The sequence below is a fragment of the Cinclus cinclus genome, chromosome 4 (assembly GCF_963662255.1).
Source record: "Cinclus cinclus chromosome 4, bCinCin1.1, whole genome shotgun sequence".
Taxonomy (NCBI): Eukaryota; Metazoa; Chordata; class Aves; order Passeriformes; family Cinclidae; genus Cinclus; species Cinclus cinclus.
In genome coordinates, this window is record NC_085049.1 from 23317906 (window position 1) to 23340380 (window position 22475).

At 40.9% G+C, this 22475-nt stretch overlaps 1 protein-coding gene across 1 annotated transcript in view; it reads left to right on the forward strand.

The window, feature by feature from the left end:
• Positions 1-22475, forward strand: part of VWF (von Willebrand factor) — a 121480-nt gene that overhangs the window by 46012 nt on the left and 52993 nt on the right. Inside the window, exons 19-28 of the mRNA XM_062490908.1 lie at positions 3964-4067; positions 7290-7428; positions 8812-8946; positions 12266-12415; positions 13065-13205; positions 14819-14938; positions 16055-16211; positions 16784-16942; positions 17863-17998; positions 21129-22471. Of these exons, the coding sequence (XP_062346892.1) occupies positions 3964-4067; positions 7290-7428; positions 8812-8946; positions 12266-12415; positions 13065-13205; positions 14819-14938; positions 16055-16211; positions 16784-16942; positions 17863-17998; positions 21129-22471 (2584 nt within the window). The remainder of the gene's footprint in view (positions 1-3963; positions 4068-7289; positions 7429-8811; positions 8947-12265; positions 12416-13064; positions 13206-14818; positions 14939-16054; positions 16212-16783; positions 16943-17862; positions 17999-21128; positions 22472-22475) is intronic.

Consider the following 22475-nt stretch of genomic DNA (forward strand, 5'->3'; position numbering starts at 1 on the left):
ATCTAGAAGGTGGGAAATTCTCCATACTTGTCACCCTTTTGCACAACAGAAAAGAGAAATCATAACATATGTGCAGAAGTGTGGGGGAAAATATGCTTTCTCAGATTAGTTTATGGCACTTCATCTTTTCCCATTGGAAAATATTAATAAATATACAAATTGAGTGTTAACCACCTTTCTGGGGAAAGAGGGGAGCAGAACAATCAGAGAGCACAAAACCCAGACACTCCAAATGTAGAAAATTAGTTTATTTCTGTTCCCAACAATTGACAAAATATTAAGGTTTTTAAAATTAAATGTAGTATTTTACTGAATTCTGACTGCTGAAATAAAACTATTTCTAAAACTTTGATATGTTAGTAGAAAAAGGAAAAAGAAAATGCATACTCTAAGCATCTTAACCAGGAAAGTTTGGAAGGTTTTTTTTCCTGCTGTTTTCAACTGAAATTTACCTGACTATTTTGATTTCCCTGTTGTATATTATTGTGTGGGCTTGTCCTATGTTACCATGTCTCTATGAGGAGGTGGGCATGTCAAATAAACATCAGAGACATGGAGCTAACATAAGAAGGAGAAGTCAAGTGTAAACCAGCATATTTTGATCTTCTAACATGTTGTTGGCTTGTCTTTGCACAGTAAGGGTGAGAGGCTCTTTTAGTTAAAACAGAATTTTATGAAAAAAATTGTTCCCTGTGAGGGTGGTGAGGCTCTGGCACAGGTTGCCTGGGGAAGCTGTGGCTGCCCCATCCCTGGCAGTGTCCAAGGCCAGGCTGAATGGGGCTCTGAGCAACCTGGGACAGTGGAAGGTGTCCCTGGCCATGGCAGGGTATGATCTTTAAGGTCCTTTCTTCCCCAAACCAGTCTCTTTTTCTAAAACCTATTAGCTATTGGGTTCTAATCTAACCCACTTCCTTTACTTAATCCCATGCTTCTTCATACCTTTGGCTGACTTTCCACAGAAATCCACATGTGTGTCAGGAGGAACAGAACTTCCCTTGACAGAGGGGATACTCATCAAATTGTGTTAACCAAGACAGTTCAAGCCTTAGGTTCACTGAGATGGATTTCGGGACCATAGGATCTCCTCACTTGGAAGGGACCCACAAGGATCATTGTGTCCAGCTCCTGGCCCTGCACAGACACCCCAACAATACCACCCTGTGCATCCCTGGGAGCGTTGTCCAAACACTCCTGGAGCTCTGGCAGCCTCGGGGCTGTGACCATTCCCTGGGGAGCCTGGGCAGTGCCCAACACCCTCTGGGGGAAGAACCTTTCCCTGATATCCAGTCTGACCCTTCCCTGACCCAGCTCCAGCCGTTCCCTGGGTCCTGTCCCTGGTCACACAAAGCAGAGATCAGAGCCTGCCCCTGCTCTTCCCCTTGTGAGGAAGCTGCAGAACTGCTGTGAGCTCTGACCTCAGTCTGCTCTTCTCCAGCTGAACAGACCGAGTGACATCAGCCACTGCTTTTGTGTCTTTACCTCCAGACCCTTCACCATCCTGGTGGCTCTCCTTTGGACACCCTGTAACAGCTTTAGATTCTTATATTGTGGTGCCCAAATTTGCCCCTGGGACTCAAGGTGAGGTTGCACCAGTGCAGAGCAGGACAATCACCTCCTATGAGTGTGGGTAAGGAGAATCTTAATAGTTCCGAAACCTGTAATATTGTCCTTCCTTTTGCAAGATTTGTCAAGGTTCAGCAATTAATAAGACAGAGCAAGGAAATGACAGACATTTCTGTTTGATCCCCAAGTAATGGGAGAGCTGGTAGTCAACCACTTGTAATCCCATGAATGGAGAACATAATCCTAAGTGAATTTAATGGTGCAAACAGCTGCTGTTTGCATTACAAACCTCTGTCTTTTTGTGTGGTTGGCTCCCCAGTGCTGCTGCCTCCTGTCATCTCAAGCACTCAAGACTGCTCAATCTCCTGTATTAACTGCAGTCTATTAATGGACTGAGAGACTTCCAGAAAGAATCCAGCTGCTTGTGAATAGTTCTCCTGGCCTTGTAGTGTACTACCACATGGTCCTTGTAGTGCAGCATGGCAGCAGGCTGCCAGATGTGCCCCAGATTTTGGATGGGGTGTTAATAGGCCCAGTAGATTGTGTGTTACTGTTAGCAAAAATCATAATTAATTTAGTTTTGCAGAAAAAAAATGATCCTTCTTCTGGTCAAAGTCAACTTTGGGTTTTTGTGTCCTGCTTGCTGAATCCCACCCATCCACTCTGTCAGTGTTCAAGACAAGGTGCTCTTCTCCCTCTGTTGGTGGTTTTACAGCTGCTGCACTGGTTGTGATAAATATACTAATACCAATATGAACTAGCTTTTAGAGAGCAAGGAGGAGAGGTCCTAATTATCTTTTTACTAACCAGATGTCTAATCCCAAGTTTTGTATCCAGAGGTAAGCCTTCAACTGTATTGTGAACTGTGTTGCTGAACACTGCAAAAATTCAGAAGCGTAGCCATGGGTGTGAGGTCATATTCCTGCTTTTTGCCTAAATGCCACCAGGAAAGAAGGAAAGAAGATATTAAACTCTTCTTTCTGGTCTTCTCTGGATTTTCTCACCATCCTTTGTAAAGGTGAAGGCAGAGCTGCAGCTCCATTATCTAGAAAAGCATTTCTTTATTTCCATGTTGCTTCTATGGAAGTGATTTTATTTGGCATAATGCAGCTCTCCATAAGCCACAGAGCACGTGGAACTGCATATGAAGGAAGGGTCTCTGGACTGTGAAATCTTTTTCATGAGTTGTTCCATGTGGCAGTTCTAGGTCCCCATAGGAAAAGGCAAAGCTGTTCCTCTTTATTAACCTGGCGTTCAGACTACATTGATCTCATTGGCCAACATTTAAAGGCTAAAAAACCCCTATTTTAATGATTTTGCAGAAAGAGTTTCAAGTGGGAAGGAGATATTTTGTGACTTTTGAATGAGAAGAAGGGGAATGGCTCTCCATTTAGATATTCCATGAAACAAGAGCCAAACCTATCTTGGCTTTGCCAGAACCACTATTGAGTGAAAAGTCAGCATAGCCAGCTTTGGTTTTGTTTAATTCTCTAAAACTGGGGGTCTTCAAAATGGAAAGTCATCACAGTAAAATAAAATAGAAGAGGAATGGAAAAACTGAATAGCTTAAAGGCATGACTTGTTTCTCTTTGGTTGTAGGTTTGTTTTTTTTTTTTTTGTTTAAGTGGGACAAATGATTTGTTGTTATACAAAGAGAAACTCAAGTCAGAAGCGTGAAACTAAAAATGTGGATAGAACATGATGTCCTACTTCCCAGCAACAGGGCCTGTTGTACAGAGAGCAGAATAATACCTCAAGTGGTCTGATATTTATCCTGCCTTCCTGGAAATAAATAGGTATTTGAAAGAAAATGAGTGATTACTGCAATTTTTCAGAGGAGAGTTGATAAAGGATTGACTTTGTTAAAGGGCTGTTGTCTGTGGCAACAGTACCTGCATTTGCACATGGGTGGGTCAGGCACTGTGACTTCTGGTCTCCTTGATGTTCCTATTTCCATTTTTAATCCATCTGGGCCCTTTGTCTGCTTTTCTAGTCGGCCCTTTTCCAGTTTGTTGTGTGTGAGAAGCTACTCACCTGCTCTCCATACTCAGGTTGGCCTGGTTCACTGCATCCTGGACTTCCTCACTGTGACATTCTTCTATAACGTCATCTATTCTCCCAGCAGCTTCAGATGGTGGGAGCAAGCTGTGATTTATGTACCCACAAGTCTGTGATTTATGTACCCACAGCTCTATTGATGTTAATGGCTAAATGCATTAGTAGTACTGTACCTTTCTGTCCTTGGATAGCCTCCATCCTTTCTTTTATTCCTTTCAACCTTTCAGCCTTTCTTTTGTTGTTCACTCACGCGTTCTGTGCTTGCTCCTGGCTGCTTGCTCGCCCTGCACATGGCCATGTACCAATAGCCCCATGTGGTGACAAACTGTGTGTTCTGCTTAGGTGCGGCATGAAAACAAGTGTGTTGCTCCTGAGAGGTGCCCGTGCTTCCACAACGGAAGAGAATATTCCAAGGGAGAAACTGTGACTAAGGACTGCAACACCTGGTGAGCCACTGGAAGGGTGTTTTTTCTCTTTAGGGGGCCTGCTTGTTTTTCTGGTAACACCCAAATACTGTTTGCTTAACAGATATCTTTTATTAATTTATATATTTTATTATTTATTTTTTTATCTCTTTTACAGATCTATTTTGCAGCATAGTAATTGCACAGACAGCACATTCTTTTTGCATGCTGTGTAAAGATCCAATAAAATTCCTTCCAGGGTCTCTACCTTGTGCCCTACAAATAGCTGTGTGTCTGTGCACCTCCTCTGTAGACACTAGATAGTGGATTTTGCAACACAAGAAGACAATTTAGGACCTATATGCTTTGGAGTGGGAGGAATGGAGCCTGGGCTTTGTTATGAAGCTTTGCTGTTGTGTCTCCCTTTTTGTTGGCTGTCTGAGGCCCTTAAAATCAGCCCTTTTCTGTCAGAAGGGGTGTGATGAGCCAGCTATAATATGATAGGAGCTCTTCAGGCATATGGTAAAGAATTAGGAAGAGATAGGGTCAACCTCTTATATCTCAAATGAGTGCTCTATCCATTGATATATTAAAAAAAGATGAAAATAGATGGAAAACTGGTACTTTCTTAGAAGAAAAGAGTGAGTACTCCATGTCTTTCATCATTATCCTGCTTGGCTACTAGAAAAGGATTTATAGGTCCAAAGGGGAGTTCTGGGCTGCTCAGTCTCCTTGGAGGGAAGCCCTCAGCAGAGCCTTTGGTAGAGTACAGTGGGCCACTTTTGGCTTCTCCTGCACAGCACATTGGCTGTACTGGAGGTACTTTGTTTTCTATGTGTGTGAGGGGAATGGTGGCTCTTTCCTTCAGAGCTCCAAGAGTCCAGGGTGTCAGACGTTCAGCCACCAGCAGTGTGAAAATTCTGGGGGTTTTTTGAATACAGGCCTGAGAATCTGTTATGCATTCTACCCTAAATGTCCCCTGCCCAGCTCTGTGGCAGCCCCAGTAGCAATGTTTGTCATCGTCTGTATGACTGAGTGGAGTTGGGTCAGAGAATCAGCACTACTGGAGAGTTCAAGGCTTGATTATTTTGTTTGGTACGGTGCTCTTTGAATGGCAGAGATTTCAAGTTTTGCATTTTTGAACTAGTGGGACCGCTCCTAACTAGTGTTAAGTTAGGCTTGGATGAAGGTTTTGTGTGGAAATATTCACCTCCCAGTGTTTTGGTTCATTTAATTCCTTTGCAGCTGCGTACAACGTTGTGAATCCATGTAATTAAACCAGTGGGAAAATTGACTTGAAAGGGAAAAAGATGGAAGAGAAATGGATGTTTTTGTCTAGATACATATTCTATAACCTGCTTACATTGTATTTAAGTAAAAGTGCCTCAGCTGAAATACAGGCACCATGAAAATTTTATTGAAACAAGAAGAGTACAGCATGAAACTCCTCAGTGTTAAGAAATTTGCAAGATTCCTCACAATAACCATCACCAGCTTTTTATTTTCAATTATTCTTGCGATCTTTGATCTAAGTAGTCATAACCATGTTGCTTCATTCTTCTCACTGCCCACTTAATTCTGGCAATACCATTGTAAATTATGTTCCTCAAATATATAGAATTTCCTTCAATATCTAGGTTGAGGAAATATTAGAAATCAGACTTTTTCTCATTAATAAAAAGTTCTTCCTCAAATTTGCAGTGTTTTTTGTGAATGTGAAAGTAAAATTGGAAATTAGGTCCCTTCAAAAATGTCACTAGGGCTTTTTTGAACTATGTGACTTTGAAAAGTTTCCTGATAGTTCTCAGCAAATATCAAGTCAAATGTCATTTAGAAAGTGATATAGGAAATTACTATTGCTTTGAGAATTAATCAGGATTGAGAGTCTGCATTTTGGAGGTCGAGATCTTCCTTTTCTTTTGTTTTTGCTTTTTGTACTGCTGTTGCAGGAGTTCTCATTCTCACTTGTTCTTAGCCAGATGTGAACACCTGCAAAGGCAATATATGAGCCAGAGGTGTCAGATTTGGCGTTTACATCCGACTTGACATATGGGAGACCCTAATTCATGAACAACGGAATGTCTTCAAGCCTAAGCCAGTGGCAAACTTTCTGTTATGCAATGTACTGGGAATTCGTTGTGGAGCTCAATGAAAATTTTGGAGTCACACTTGTGCAGCAGTGCACAGCAGAAATTTGCTAATCTGAATTTAACCACCCCATGTCCCTTATTATCTGTCCATACACGTATTTACAGAATCTTGCTCTTGTCTAACTATTAGCAGGAAATTCATAAAGGAGAGGGGGCAAGATATTTCATGTTACTGCAATTTCATTCTTTGAGGAAAGTGTCTTGCACAGTATTTCTATTGAGATGTGAAATGTTACCAAGATTAAATAACATCTATACTCAGGTTAAGGCATTATTAGAGAACTCAGCTCAGTGCCCGGTTTTTCCTTTGGGTAGCAATTTGATCTTGGGAAAGTACTTCAAGTTTTTTATCACTGAGTTTTTATGTCTGTAAAGCATGGATAAAATTCCTCCTTCCCTGCCCTCACAGAGCTTGATTAGAAAATTCCTGAGGCAGTGATGATGGCCATCTGCCTTTATGGAGCATTTAGTGGATGAATGTTTTGCTATCCTCCAGCAATGTATTGCTTTTTAATTTTTTAATTATTATTAGATAGCATGTCAAATGGTATTCTAACTCTCCGCTGATTTTGGATTTTATTTTCTCGTCTTTTGCTCATTAGCAAATCAATTTATTTCGCTGATCACAAGCCTGTGGATGTCAAGGGAAAGTACCCCTTTCATATTTGCAGCTTCTGTAGTGAGACTGTGGTCCTTCAGGATCCCTCTGGAAAAGGGCAAGAGTGGTGGATGCTCTGTTTTGCTGAAAGGGTACTTGGAGCAGAGCAGCATATCCTAAATAAAATTCTAGCATAAAAGAATATTCCAGCAAACTCTGTCCTGACCTATTTTGTAACAGCAAAATTCAAGCCACGCAGGGTCCTACACTCAGCTTGTAAGAAACAGAGAGACACATCCCTTATTCATTTAATCTTAATGCACTATTTGGTTTAATGCACCCACTGCTAACATGTGCTGATTTATGTTAATGAGAGAGCCTCTCATTTGGTGGTAGAGAGCTCTTGGAGGCAGAGACTCTGGCACTTTCACTTTGTCTAAAGCACTTTGCATTCTCTTGCTTATTATTTGCATTGATATAAGAACAACTGTCACTGTCCCCTTTTCTCTGTTACAGCGTGTGCCAGGGGAGGAAGTGGGAGTGCACCAAAAATCTGTGTGATGGCACCTGCACTGCTATTGGTACAGCTCATTACTTGACATTTGATGGATTGAAATACAAATTCCCAGGAAACTGCCAATATGTGTTAGCTCAGGTAAGAGCATATGAAATGCTAAAGCTGCCTGATCATATAAAAAGAGTTTCATACTAGATGAGAAAACCACTGTTTGGATAAATCACACTTAACTATTTCTAATTACTAATCCAAATGTATAGTAGAGAAGAATAGAGCTTATTAATGTCTTCAGAGATGTCTTGAGAACTTTGAAGAGTGCATTTTGTTCTATAGAATTCAGGCTGTCGTGTGTCCAGCTGGCCATTGTGAACCTTATGAGAGCACCTTGGTACAGAGCAGAGCTGTCTGAATCTCATCTCTAAAATGGAATTGTGGCTATCCATAAATCAATATTTTCTTCTTTTCCTCTTTATCCTGTAATGGTAGCTTGCTGCCTGGCTGAGTCAGACAAGAAATGCTCAGTGAACCTTCCCTAAATGCACCCAGAGCACAGGCTCTGCTCATTCCCTTCAGCATTGTCCCTGTCTTGTTCCATGCACAGCCTGCTTGGATTCCCCTGACAATATCCATTTTCCTCACATCAAGGAGGAGAGGCAGATAAAGGCAGAGCACACTAAACCAAACTTTTGATTTGTTGGAAGCAGCTAGAATTTAGAGTTAACTAAGATAAAGGCTCATCTACATGCAAATTATCACATACTTAGAAATGTCTGTGCAAACAAGGTTTCATCTGAAAATTTGGTCTGACACTGGATGGATTCACTGCTGATTGATAGCAATAGTATTCTGCAGTTACAGTGTGACATGTTTCTTGGGTGGGCTACTATGTCCCCTACAGAGTCCTCATGAGGCATGTTCCTCCTTGCAGCTGTCCTTAGGGAGGAAGGTGTGATAGCCTGCCTCTGCCTAGGTCTTTGCAATATGCTCCCACCTTGATGCCAGCTGGATTATATATTTGAGGAGTGATTGCTTTGCCACTACTGAGAGCTCTCTGTAAAGGCCTTATGGGCAGCAATACCAAAAAGGCCAGAGAGATATGACTCATCATATAAATGAACTCTCCAAGGATCTCAGAAATATTGGACTTAGAAAAAAATCAATACATTAAACTATCTGTGTATTCAGATATGCCCTATGTCCATCATACATCTTTAAATATCACACATACTGTAACACTGTGGATTCTCCCTGCCAAAAAATGCTTTCCAAATTATGCATGTGTTTGTCACTGGCAGAGTGTGTCTTACTCTTTATGGGAATGAACACCTGAATATCAGTGCTAAGCAATAACTAAATGACCATGAGAACAGTTGGAATGCCAATATATCCCCTATTGACCACAGATTACACAGTGTTGTTTGAGGCTTCTTTTTTTTGTGTGTGTTTTTTGCTGTATGTGTTTTTCTCTGCACTTATTACTACTTATTTATTAATACTCTCATTTATTTTCCTGTCTGATAGGATTTCTGCAAGGGTGACTCTGGGACATTCCAGATACTGGTTTCAAATGAAGGTTGTGGCTTCACAGGAGAAAAGTGCACCAAAAGGGTTATAATTATGTATGCAGGAGGGGAAATAGAGCTGTTTAATGGAAACGTATGTACCCTGTGTTTTCTCTTTCCTTCTTATTATTTTGGGAAAAGAATTTCAGATTGTTCAGTAAGATGAGGCATGAATGACCTCACACTCAGGGGTTCTTGATGATAAAATGAATAGATTACCAGGATTATATTTATCTATTTTGCTTCCAGAGGTATAATGCTGTTTTGGTGTTTCTGCTTGATGCCAGTCAGTTTATCTCAGATAATCATAAAATGGTTTGGGTTGGAAGGGACCTGAAAGATTACCCAGTTCTACTCACCTGCCATGGGCAGGGACACCTTCCACTAGCCCAGGTTGCTCCGAGCCCCATCCAGCCTGGCAGGGAACACTTCCAGGGATGGGGCAGCCACAGCTTCTCTGGGCAACCTGTGCCAGGGCCTCAGCACCCTCACAGGTAAAAATTTCTTCCCAATATCCAATCTAAACGTTCTCCCTGTCAGTGTGAAGCCATTCCCCCTTGTCCTGTCACTCCAGGCCCTTGTCAAGAGTCTCTCTCCAGCTCTTTTTTGGCCCCTTTAGCTACTGGAAGGCCACAATAAGATCTGCCTGGAGCCTTCTCCTCTTCATCCTTAGCAATTCCCACTTTTTCAGTCTGTTTTCACAACAGAGGTGCTCCAGCCCTATGATCACCTTGGTGGCCTCCTCTGGACTCATTTCAACAGCTCCATGTCCTTCATATATTGGGCACCCCAGACCCCTTCTAAACAGGGCTTGTCAAAGCCTGTTTCCAGCAACTTGTAGTGCAAGGAAGGGCTAAAAAATGACTAACAGTGTGGCTAGTGAAACATCAGAGCTAATTGAGCAATCTGAAGGACTGAGCACACGTGCACAAAAAAGTAAAGTCACTGCTCAAGTTGATACTGAAATGTCAGCTGTCCTTTGCCCTGTTAAATTCCTGGATGGATTATCCACCTGACACTATTCTTTTTCCTCCCTTTTGCTACTAACAAACATGGAAGAACTGACTGAGAATCACTTCCACCTCCCATGTCCCTTCCTAGCAGGAAATGAGCTTTGCAGAGGGCCGAGTTCAGCACTTTGCCTTGAGCACTGTAACAATTCACACTGCCTGTGAGCTCAACCACTGCGGAGCTGCAGTGGATTATTGTTTTATTTATTGTTACTCGCTGCCTTTTCACAAGCTCTGTGCTCTGAGCTGGCATCTGGACCAGAGATTTGCAGGAATGTTCCCAGTGAAATGTGAAACCACTCTACATTTGCCTTGTTTTGGGTTAACAAAGCTGTACCAGGTTTGAGATTGCCTGCAAATTGCCACTGAGCCTTGGCAGGAACACAGAAACATGACCTTTATTCAAGGTGTCTGTGCAGTGCACCTTGACAGCATAGGATCCATGCAAGCTTTTGGGTCTTGCAGGAATAATATGAAACAAGCCATATTGGTTGTCCATTTCTTTATTTCTACTGCTAGAAAATCCCTGGCTTGGGTGAGGGTGAATAGCAGCGCAGGGATCATTCCATCCCTGCTGGGATTAGTCTGAAAGCTTCTTTAGATGACAGATTTTCAGAAAAGCTGTGATTCCATTTGGATACATAAGAAAGGGGCAGAAGCAAACAGCAGGTGATTTAGGCATTCCAGCAGCTCCAGCATCAGAGGGTGTTTGGTTCCTGTAAGGTCTAGGTCTGTATTGCAGCACTGTTCACATGACCCTGAATTAATTTTAGTTGTATTTTCAGAGAGCTAAAGGCTCAGTGTAATAATACTGAGAGCAGGTTTGCTTAGAACTAAAAACAACCAAAAGAGACATTAAGGAAAACCGACTGATATGGAGACTCTTAGGCAAATTCTTATTCAGTTATGACTTTCTACACTTTTCCCCCGAGAATCCTTAGAAGCAAGCAGAAGAATCAGGTATTTTTTGGGCATTAAAATGTTTCCAATTAACATTGTTTTAAGATGATATATTTTGAGAGCAGCTTCTACTGCTGCTGGTAAATGGGGGTTTAATTGACATGTTACAGTTCTGGCTGACATTTAAAAAAATGAAATAAGTTTTGCTTTTCTGAAACTAATCTGCAAGTTTGCAAGGTCAAAAGTTTATGACTTCATGGTTGGGCAAAAAGCCTCCATAAACATAAAAAATCTGTAATTTAGGTCAACTTTCCAGCTCAACTTTGTCCTCTTCTGTTTTTTGGAACCCTCTGAATTTGGAAAGACAAAGACTGTTCTAGAATTTTAAGTGGTCCAATGACTATAATGTGTAGTAATAAATTGGGCATAGGAGAAAGTTAAAAAGCATTCAGTACCTAAAATATCATTTAGTATCTTCCCTAAAGTGATTGAAGACCTTCTTTAGGAAATCCATGGAAGATGTAAGCTGTCTTCTCTGGGATAAATGTTTCTGATGATAATTCGGAGATGAAAAGAATTGAATTACTGAGCTTTTAGTAAATTGAGCAAGAAAGAATAGTGTGATAAAGAAATATTTGGCCCTCAAAGTAGAGGAGTGGGTAAATGCTTTCTGGGCTTTTCTTTCTCCCTTACATTAATTGCTATTTGTACTGGTTGAAAGTTTTCATCTGCCTCTTCCAGAACTAAGCAATTAATATATTAGTGGTGCTTAAAGTAACAGCCATGTCAGGCTTTTCTTTCCAAATGTAGTTAATATTCCTATTAGCGTTCCCATTGAAAGGGGATTGTGGTGTGAAAGAGAGCATTTTAAATTAATCTCTTAAATTCTTAGTAGCTGGAGGCAGCAAATTTGCAGCCAGATGGAAAAAGAAAGAGGCACACAGGGGAAGGGAAAGTGATGGAAGAAATTAATAGATACTGTAAGGAATCTCTCTGCATTTTTCCTGTTGGTGTAGTTGGTTGGGAAGAAAGTCCCTTCCTAACTCCAGAATAAGACTGGTTTTTCAGAGGCCACTGATATGTGTGGTTCTCCCAGTTCTCATTAACACTGGAATCAGAAGGACAGAATTGTTACGTTTCCCAAAATGCTGAAATAAAAAAAAAAGCCCAAACCAACATGTAATTATTCAGTGAACCATGGCCAATACTGAACTGGTAATTAATTGAGTATACCCTGTCTTTATCAACCCTGCTTCATATGTTGGTATCTGTGTGCTGTACCCTGGGACCACATTCAAAGACTTTGGAAATGGGATGAGATTGAAATACTGTACTTGTATCCCAAATTTCTGGTTTTCTCTGGAGCATCTTTGTGGTGTATGGAAACTCACTGGAGAACAGCATGATTGGAAGCACATGTTAACGTGTCCCACTGGGAAAATCACCTACCTTAAATGATAATTAGAGAAACTACTGATAGCACAATGTGTTTCTCTCATTCAGGTAAACATCAGGGTACCTCCTAAGGGTGAAAATGATAATTTAGATGTCATCAAGTCTGGCCGTTATTACATCATTTTACTGGGCAAAAGCATCAGTGTGACCTGGGACCTGGCCATGGGAGTCTCCATTATCTTAAAAGGCAATTTCAAAGTAAGTGTTTTTTTGCCTCATTTCTTATTCTCACTAAAGAATGCACTTAACCTGTCCCTGGGGAGCAACTTTTTTTTTTTTAATATAGATTTTCATGGAATGTTAGGCACTTGTTAAAAAAAAAAAAAGGAGAGGTTGTCTGGTAATACTGGAGGACTGCCTTATTTGCCTGGTTGTTCAACCACAAGGGCCAAATCCTGGGTCATTGGAGATGAGTTATGACAGAAAGGATGAGTGATGTGGGGCCTCAGAATAACCATGCCTTGAGTGATTTCTACTGCGTTCAAGAAGAGCAGCATAAGGAGCCAGATTTACTGGTGTTGATGATAGGACAGTGATCTCCAAAAATAAAATGGGGTTGTAGGGACACACTCCAAACAGAGCCACCAGGCACTGCTGATTAGAGCAGTCCTGCTTTCTGGAGTCCTTGGGGACAGTGGGGTCCTGCTTTCAGCAAAGCAGAGTGGGAACAGGAGCTGCACCTTCTCTGGGAGAGACTGTGTCTGTGTTAGTGGCCTTGGCAAGGCTGTGGGTAATTCAGTTTTTAAACCTCATGGCATTAAAGCACCAGGGTAAAGACTTCTTAAAAAAACTCTAAGCTGGTCTACAGATGTAAGATTAATGCTTTCTGTGCTTCTTTCCCTGCAAGGATCAAGTGTGTGGTCTTTGTGGAAATTTTGATGGAATCCAAAACAATGATTTGACCAGCAGCAGTGAACATCTTGAAGTAGATCCAGTTGACTTTGGGAATTCTTGGAAAGTTAATCCCCACTGTGCTGATGTTCCAAAGGTGATTGTGAATGAACTGTGAAAGCTAATTAATGTGGGTTACAGTATCACTGAAGAGTGAACAAAGAGCTTTGAAAGAATTAAAATAAGTAGAAAATAACTCCTTCCCCCCATGTTTTTTTTGCCAAATAATATTATTTCTTGAAATCTAATAAAAGGTCAATTATCTTATGTAAAGCTTCTGGGCTGCCTGCCTTCAGAGGAATGTTAAAATAGCCAATTTGTATGGTAGAGACTGTTCTTAGAGTTATCCAGCCCAGATGCCTGAAATACAGCTATCAGTGGAAATCTCATTTTAGAGTTTAATCTTTAGGGAATAGCTGTAATTTTCAGTCAGGGGGAGTTCGGATAAAAATTTCATTTTTCCCTATTCAGATTTCTGTACCCCAAATCTTAGTCTGTCCATTACAAACCTTGGAATGCACAGGTTAACTTCTTTCTGTATAATTCTCTTCTTAATTTTTAGTAAAGATAATTCAGTTTTTATTTTCAGGTTGGATAGGCTTAAACAGAAAAAGCAGGAGACAGGAGGGAATGGGAGTTATTACCTATTACCTTATTGCCACCTATCACTGCATGTGAATTTTGGAGAGGGTAGCTGCTTTCTAAAATGTTATCTATGTCCTAGTGCTGGAAATCTCTTGAGGTACTAATTATGTTACACGTAAGAGTCTACTTCCTATTTTCCAAATACAGAGTTTTGAAAGAATGAAATTGAATAATAAATTTGTATGTAGCTGACAATAAAGCCCAAAGTATTTCCAAATGAAATGTGCAAGGGAACACCTTGAAAACAACTTGTTTTGACATTTGTAAAACAGAGCATCTCATTCAGCTGATGCTTTTTTTTCCTTGAAATTTTGTCCAAATGATCATAGGGGGGAGGGGGTGGGGTGGTAGAAAAAGCCTTCTTTAGGTATTTTCTTACAATATTTAAATTAACAGAAAATTAAACTAAAGTATTTATTCTTGATCATATGTAACCTTCTGGGTTAGTTGCTAATTATATTCAAGTGTGACATAGCCACAATATTACCTTGCTGAGTGTCACTTTTTTTCATTTGACTTGATTGATTTGCAGTAAAAAGTTGCAGTACTGAGGGGTGAGGCTGCAGGGTCAGGCTGAGAAGGAGCAGCTTCTCATGTCAGTGTCATAGGCACAGGACAGGACCTGCAGGGTATTGCAGTGTTAAACTCCATTTCAGTATTAGTTCACCTTCTTCTTAGAGAAATTAAATGGGAGGAGGGATGATTACTGAGCTATTTCTATTCAGCAGCGGCCTTGGGTATTGTTTGTTGAAATCTGATCATATTTTTAAGTCTGGTGGACCTTCTGAGGAGTTGTGGATGATCATTTGTCAGCATTGGTGTTTGGGGCTCTTCTTGTCATCTAAATGCCTGACTTAAAACTTCAGAGAACAAGTAAGAGCTGGAGAAAATCAAGGAGGTGATCTGCTCTGCTGCAGCAGGATCTCTGTGTATTGTACAACAGGTTGAAACTTTACTCAAAGAAACAATTTCCTTTGCTAGGGAATCTCTTATTTAAATTTGAAGAGTCCCAAGGCCCTGAAGACAAGGCTAATGTAATCTCTACTTGTCTCTTACAATATTAAGCCCAACCTGGAACAGACCTTGATGTCTCCACTGTGTGGTGGAAACATAGTGAAGCAGATGATGGTAGAAACATCATGCAGCATTTTGTCTGGAAGTGTCTTTGAAGAATGCACAAAATTGGTGAGTGTTGGGTCACATGTGTCACATTCTTCAATGCTTCATGGTCTGTGCTGGCACTGATTACAGTTGAGGGAAGAAGTGTGGTTGTGCTGACAGCACATAGGACCTCGTGGAGGCTGGCTGGTCTTCTCATCTCTCACCTTGTCCTGTAGCTGATGCTTTATGGGAAAATGCACCTTTATGGGAAAACACACCTATTAAGCTGTTAAGTAATTTCTTCACAGGGAAAATTTCAGTGTACAGTCCAGACACTGCACATGAAGTGTGTTGGAATATTTTCAATTTTTTCTTATATATATATATATAATAAAAAAATGCAAATATATAAATATATATATACACACACACACACACACATACAATGGGTTGGGACTGCTGCAGCAGCTGTCTTGAAGCTTTTATTCCATCATAATCATCAGTCTTACTTTACAAAGCCAAGCATGAGAAATGGAAGCAGTGTCAGCTGCTTATAACAGCAAAGTTCTCTTAGTTACAAAGTCTTTTAAAAGGTTTTTAGTCAATTGCATAATGTTAAAAGCTGACAAGCATTTGCTTAAGACAATTAATAAAGCTGCTCGTACATCTTGCTTCTAACAATGCTTGCTTGTGACAATATAAAACAATAGATAATGGTTCATTAATAAGCTTACATATTTCTACTATCTTGCTTAACATATTTTCCTAAGGTCTATCTCTACACATCTTATAGACTTATTGTTTCTTGACCTTACATTTTTAACTTTCTTGCATTTCTCCATCCTGATATTTACTTTCACATCACTTTCTCAGGGTTTTATACCTTTTCTATTTCTCACAAAGTGGAGCCTGAGGGTTGAGATTTGAGGGAAGAGGGAGCTGAGCCAATGCAATGCCATTCAGGCTGTGTTATACCCAAGCTGCTGCACGAGAGGCATAGGGACAAGGCTTACAAATATTAAGTGATCACAAACTGCCAGTTTTGCTGACATGAGCAGAAAGATTCGCACTGATTTATGTGGCGCCTTGACCCTTGGCAAGTGGAGCAGGCAAGCCATCTGGAGGTTAATGGTGTGTACAGGAACAGGAAGGAGATGAAGGGACTCTGAGTGTCCAGTGCCCTGTGTTTGTCTCCTGTAGGTGAACCCGGAGCCCTACATTGACATTTGCCTGTATGACACTTGTGCCTGTGAGTCTGTCGGGGACTGCGCGTGTTTCTGCGACACCATCGCTGCCTACGCACACGCCTGCGCGCAGAAAGGGGTGGCTGTTCACTGGAGGTCACCCACTCTGTGCCGTAAGTACACAAAGCCTCAGGCAGAACTGGCTGAAAACATGCCAGGTTTTGGCTCAGACTTAGCTTGGTCAGATTTAGCTCTGCTCCGCTGACACCCAGAGAATTTCACATTAATGGGGCTGGGCTAACAGCTCTCCCTGACACCCCCACCCCCTGTTCTATTTCTGTATCTGGCAAACCCATTCCATCAATTAGGGGATGTAACAGCCTGTGGTACAAAATCTAGAGGAAGAAATAGTTTCAGTAATATGTATGTATATGTGCATTAATTACAGTATACAGTTTGGGGTTGTGTTGCACTTGCTATTATCAAACCTAAGAATTTCTGGTCTAGAGCAACTATTTCATTGTGTGAAAAAAGATGTAAGTGTGAAGAGGTGGTCTTCCCTGATTGTAGTCAAACAAAAATGCAGTTAAAAAAAGTCTTTATTTAAAAGTGGAAATATTTATTTTTCTAGATATATGTGGTCCACTTTGTATAATGTTTGGCGCCATAATTCTGAGAGGCATGGTTGATATACACTCTGGTTTGAGATTTTTCTTTTTTTGCCTCTGATTCTGTCCCTGCATAGCACAAAGCTGTGAGGATCAGAATAAACAGGAATTAGATTATCAATGTGAATGGAGGTATAACAGCTGTGGACCTGCTTGTCCTGTCACATGCCAACACTCTGAGGCTTTGGAGTGTCCTCTGCGGTGTGTGGAAGGGTGCCATGTACACTGTCCTGCAGGTAAGTCCATCTTTTGATTTATTTAAACAATTTTTTTTTGTTCTTAACAGGTTCACTGATGTGTTTTCACCACAATTCTTTACTACTACCTAAGGAGGGAGGTGGTTGGGTATTTCAGTTTGGGTTTGTGAAATGGGCACAGTGTTTGGAGGGAGTGAAGTGGTGCCCAGAAGAGGAGGACGAACCACTGCCAGCAAGGATAATAGAGGATGGGAACATCTTGATGAGACTGGAGGATTAGGGGCTGTGTGGGAACAGAGAGACTGTTGACTCTATGGTTAAAGTAGAGTATGAATTTGTGCTGGAAACTGATGAAATGCTCTGCTTCAGAGCAGCTACAGCACCTTCACCTCCTTATTGCCTCCAAGATACTCCTGAGAGTGCCCAGCTGGTAGCCTCCCATGAGCATGAGCTTTCAGCTTAACTATTCCAGTGATCTTGTAGAAAAGGGAAAGGAAAAAATATGGGAAATATGGGACAGGGAGAAGAAAGAGAAGAAGGGAAGCAAATAAGGTATTTAAAGACTCCAAGTAGCTATTCTGGGCCCTGGTATTCCTTGTCAGAACAAGGTAGATGATAGGAGGATAAATAAATAATATACATGTAAAACGGAAAATACCGTTTTCTTGTGATATTACCCTGACATCTTCCATAATTTGTTCTAAAAATATATTTACCTTCTGTGTGGTGCTGGCTTTTGCAGGCTGTACACTGTGTTAGGTGCTTTCAATATCTAAATAAAAGCATTATGAGGGAAGAAGATACTTCTCTGTGTCGAGTTGGCAGTGGCCGCACCACCAAGCAGATTATTCAGGAGGTTTTACCCCACCTCAGAAGCACTGTTTTGTCTTTAACCCCATGATTAGTTTTACAGTTCATGACAACTGACATCTTTACATTTCTCTGCTGTTTTGAAACAGGGAAAATACTTGATGAGCTGTCCCTGGATTGTGTCACTCCAGAAGACTGTCCTGTGTGTGCAGTTGGAGGTGACAGGATCCCACACGGAAGGAGAGTAGTTTTGAACAGAGATGATCCACAGCACTGTCAATCTTGGTATGATTTGGTTGTGCAGGGAACCAGCATCCCTCTTGAGTAGGCTGAAGGGTCAGGGATGAAGTACATCCTCATGAATAAGTCTATAGGTGTAACTTTAAATATTCCGCTCAAAAAGAAGCTTGGAAACCATCTTTTATGTCAGTATCCCTTCACAGAGAACCCAGAGCTGAAGTTTATCAGTGACAGTAGAAAGGATTATAGGATGTCAGCTGAATTGAAGCAAGTGAAATCCATAAATTCTTTTCAAAAAAGGCCTTTTCCCATGTGTAGGTGGCCCTACTGGCTTCAGATGTTCCACTTCTTTTTGTGCAATGTGTGATTCAACATCAATAAAGCTGTCAGACTTCTTCCTTCTGCCAGCGCTGAAACATTCCTGTGTGTAGTGCAAGGTCTGAATGTGCACTCGTCTAGAACTAACTGAGATTACTGGGAGTAGGAATTGTCCCATTACTGGAAAACCAATTTCCATGAGATATTAAGGTGATACCCATGGTATGATCCTGCATACAGGTGTTTCCAAATAGAATGAAATAAATGGCAGGGAGTGTGATGCTGTGCACCAGGCAGGATAAGGGCCTTCAGCTGCAATGCACTAGAGACTGCATTTTGTTTAATGCCCCATGGTATATTATGAAAATTTGTCATTCTCTGGATGTCTTCATCATGGATGGATATTTTCACTAATGACTTACAATGCCATGAATTATGAAATATTGTCATTCTCTGGATGTCTTCACCATGGATGGATATTTTCACTAGTGACTTATAATGCTGTGAATAAAAGAGAGTTTTCCAACTCGTAAATTGATCAGATTTAATGGAAACTGAGTTTTAAAACTGCAGCAGCTATTAGCCCAGACTAACACCATAGCTCCAAGTGATCTGAACCTCACAGAAGCTCAGAATGGGTACAAATATACAATTTTTGGTCTCTAGCCAGGGCTAGTGTGCAACTCAGCTATAAACCCAGGGCATGAGACTGTAAGGCTGAACTATTAAATGCGTACTTTTTAACAATATACGTGAAGAGCCCTGAATTCCATCAAAAGGTCAGACAAGAGTCTTCTTAAATGAGTCTCTGTTCTCTAATTTTTGTAATTCTTAATAATAATTTATCTTAAATGTTGATATACTGGCTGCTGCTCACAAAGGATTTCAGAACATTAGGAAAACTTATCTCACTAGGGAAACATCCTTTTGCATAGCTGTCACCTAATTTAGATGCCTACACCATCTGTACAAACAGTAGAAAATATTGCACAAAAATGAATTTCATAGCAAACATCCAAAGGAAATTGGAAACTGGAAGTCTCATTCATATTAGGATTAGAATAATAAATCTTCTGTTGCTGTATGTTAATGCCTAAAGTAGCTGTGCATTCTGCAATTAGGAAGATGTTAAAATGAGCTTGAAAAGAACATAAAAGTTAAATTAAGAGAACTTAAACAAAAGTGCCACTCATAAAGTGAAATATTTTCCTGGAAAATGGCACCTTCTTCCAGTATTGACTCATGTAGTTTGTACATCCTAGGTTTTCTCTGGCAGTGAAAACAAGCATTTTTTGGTGGTTGCTCTTTTGTAACCTTTTCCTACTCTGTTCCTTGGACTGTCCAGTTAGACAAGGAGAATATATGGACTGGTTCTGGTCCACCCTGTGCCTGAGAACAGTCACGTTCTTTTCTCTGAGAAGTGAAGCTGGTCAGAGGGCTGGAACACCTCTCTTGTGAGGAAAGGCAGAGGGAGATGGGATTGTACAGGAGGAAGAAGAGAAGGCTCTGGGGAGATCTTATTGTGACCTTTCAGTGCTTCAGCCTATGAGGAAGATGGGTACAAAGTTTTTAGCAGGGCCAGTAGGGGCAGAACAACGGGTGATGGTTTTAAGCTGAAGAATGTTTAATTTATATGAGATATAAGGCAGAAGTTTTTTACAAAGGGGTTACTAAAACACTGACACAGATTGCCCAGAGAGGTGCTGGATGTCCCATCCCTGGGAATATTTAAGGTCAGGCTGGACATGGCTCTGAGCAACATGATCTAGTTGAAGATATCCCTGCTCATTGCAGGAGAGTTGGACTAGATACACTTTGATTTCTTCCATCCCAAACTCCTCTGTGATTCTAGGAAGTAAAGAGAAACATGTGGCCAGGATTTAGAAAGGTAGAAGTGTTAAAGCCTTGCTAAAGATGGATGAATTATAAATGAGTTCATAAAAGGTAGAGGGTTGCAGGTGAAAAAATTCATGGTGGTGCAGAAGGATGAATAGTGGAAAAGGGGGAGAGAAAGAAAATTGGGAGCTAAGGTGGAAAGGGGAAGGGAAAAATGTACTAACAGAGGTGAGTGGGAATGGTGATGGAACATACAGGACTAAAAAGAGATAACATCTATGGCTGAAATAAAGCATTTAACGTGAGAAACTGGACTGAAAAAGAAATTATGGTAAATAATAGGAAGGTAAAAGAGACATAAGAAACAGTGGAGAATGAACAAGTGCCAAAGCTGTAACCAAACCAGAATGAAGTCAGGAAAAAAAATACCACCAGGAATGCAAAGCACTTTAGAGGCAGAGAAAAGATTATTAATCTCAGTAAGGTTAAAATCTGTGTAACCTGGCCCCTGCACAAATCTTGCTGAGTCATATCAGAGGTAAAACATTTCTCCTACTCTAGGATTTTACTTGACGTTAGCTGCCTGCAGTTTGCTTCATGTTTTGGTTCCTTGTGAAACAAACCAGATCAGCCAGTTCAGTCCATCAGAGGCTTGTAGGTTGCTGTGCTGCTGATGCTCAGTGGTTCCCAAACAGTTTCCAGACACAGACTTTACCACTTCTGCCAAAGACTGTTCTGCGTTACTTCTGACAAACACATCATATTTGATTGTGTTTCCTGGGTCTAAACAAACATCCACGAACATAAGGGATTTAGGTGTACAATACCATGTGGGAAGTTGTGGGGAATTGGGGTGGGGGGGGGGGAAAGAAATAATTTACAGCATGTTTTGGTTTCATTGTGTTTTTGAGATGTTTGGTTTTGTATTGGCATTCTTTCATAATGTGTGTATGACTTGATATTATAAGCATTGCTTTTTACAGTTAAATTTGACGTTTTTCTGATTTGATGATTTTTGTAGTCTGTGTGAAGGGAAGAACTTAACCTGTGTGGCCTGTGAGCCCACGGAGAACACCCTAACTCTGACAACACCTATTCCAGAGGAGGACATTGAGCTACCACCCAGTGCATACTCATGCAGCAAGATGATGGACTTGGCCTTCCTGATCGATGGCTCCGATAAACTCTCAGAGGAGGACTTTGAACAGCTGAAGACTTTCATAGTTGGTGTGATGAAAAAACTCCACATCTCCCAGAAAAAAATCCGAGTGTCAATTCTGGTGTATAGGACTGGTCCAACCATCTATCTTAACCTTAAAGATATCAAAACAAATTCCCAGATGAGAAGAATTGTCCAGAACATAAGATACACAGGTGATAAAGAAGCATCTGTCTATGAAGTCTTTAAATTCACTGCATTGCATGTGTTTGGAAAAGCAGAAAGGACCAATGCTGCCAAAATTGCAGTGTTATTTATAGCAAGCAAGCCTCAAAAAAAAATCCGTGACATGCTTGGGTTTTTGAAGACTAGAGATATCACAGTATTACCTGTGGGGATTGGGCCACATATCAACGTGGACCAAGTCAAGTTCATGGCAAAGATGTTTCCAGGTAGCAGAGCCTTCCTAGTGAGCAATGTCTTGGAGCTAATGGATCATAGAGATTTCCTCATTGATCACCTGTGTGATCTTGGACCTGAAGAAAGTCTGTTACCAGCTACATCTGCTCCAACCATGTCCAGTGTCATATTTCCCCCTTTGGGACTCACAGCCCCACCACCTCTTTCAGAAAAGCCTGGTCCCTACAGGCTGGATATTGCTTTTATTGTGGAAGGTTCTGACAATGTTGGGGAGGAAAACTTCAATAAAGTTAAGAAGTTCATTGAGAAGGTGGTCACAGGAATGAATGTGGGACAGGAAAATATTCACGTTACAGTCATGCAGTATTCAGAGACTGTCAGTCTGGAGTATTCCTTTAGGGAAATACAGTCAAAGGAAAAAATTATTGAGAAAGTGAGGAGTATACCTTACCAGGGAGGGAGGGCTACCAACACTGGCAATGCCCTTGATTATATTTCCACACACACATTTACATCAGTGAATGGGGGCAGGCAAGACGTTCCTCATTTGGTATATATGGTGTCATCCAGTCCTTCCACTGATGTTATCAGACGACCTCCCAGGAGCATAAATGTTATTCCCATAGGCATAACCCCCAGTGCCAATATCCAAGAGCTCAGAAAGATCAGTCATCCTAATGACCCAATTATCTTGAATAGTTACAACAGACTTATTGAAGAGGCACCTGAATTAGTGCTGCAGTCATGCTGCTCTCGTGGGATGAGATTTTGGACCGAAATTACAGGTAA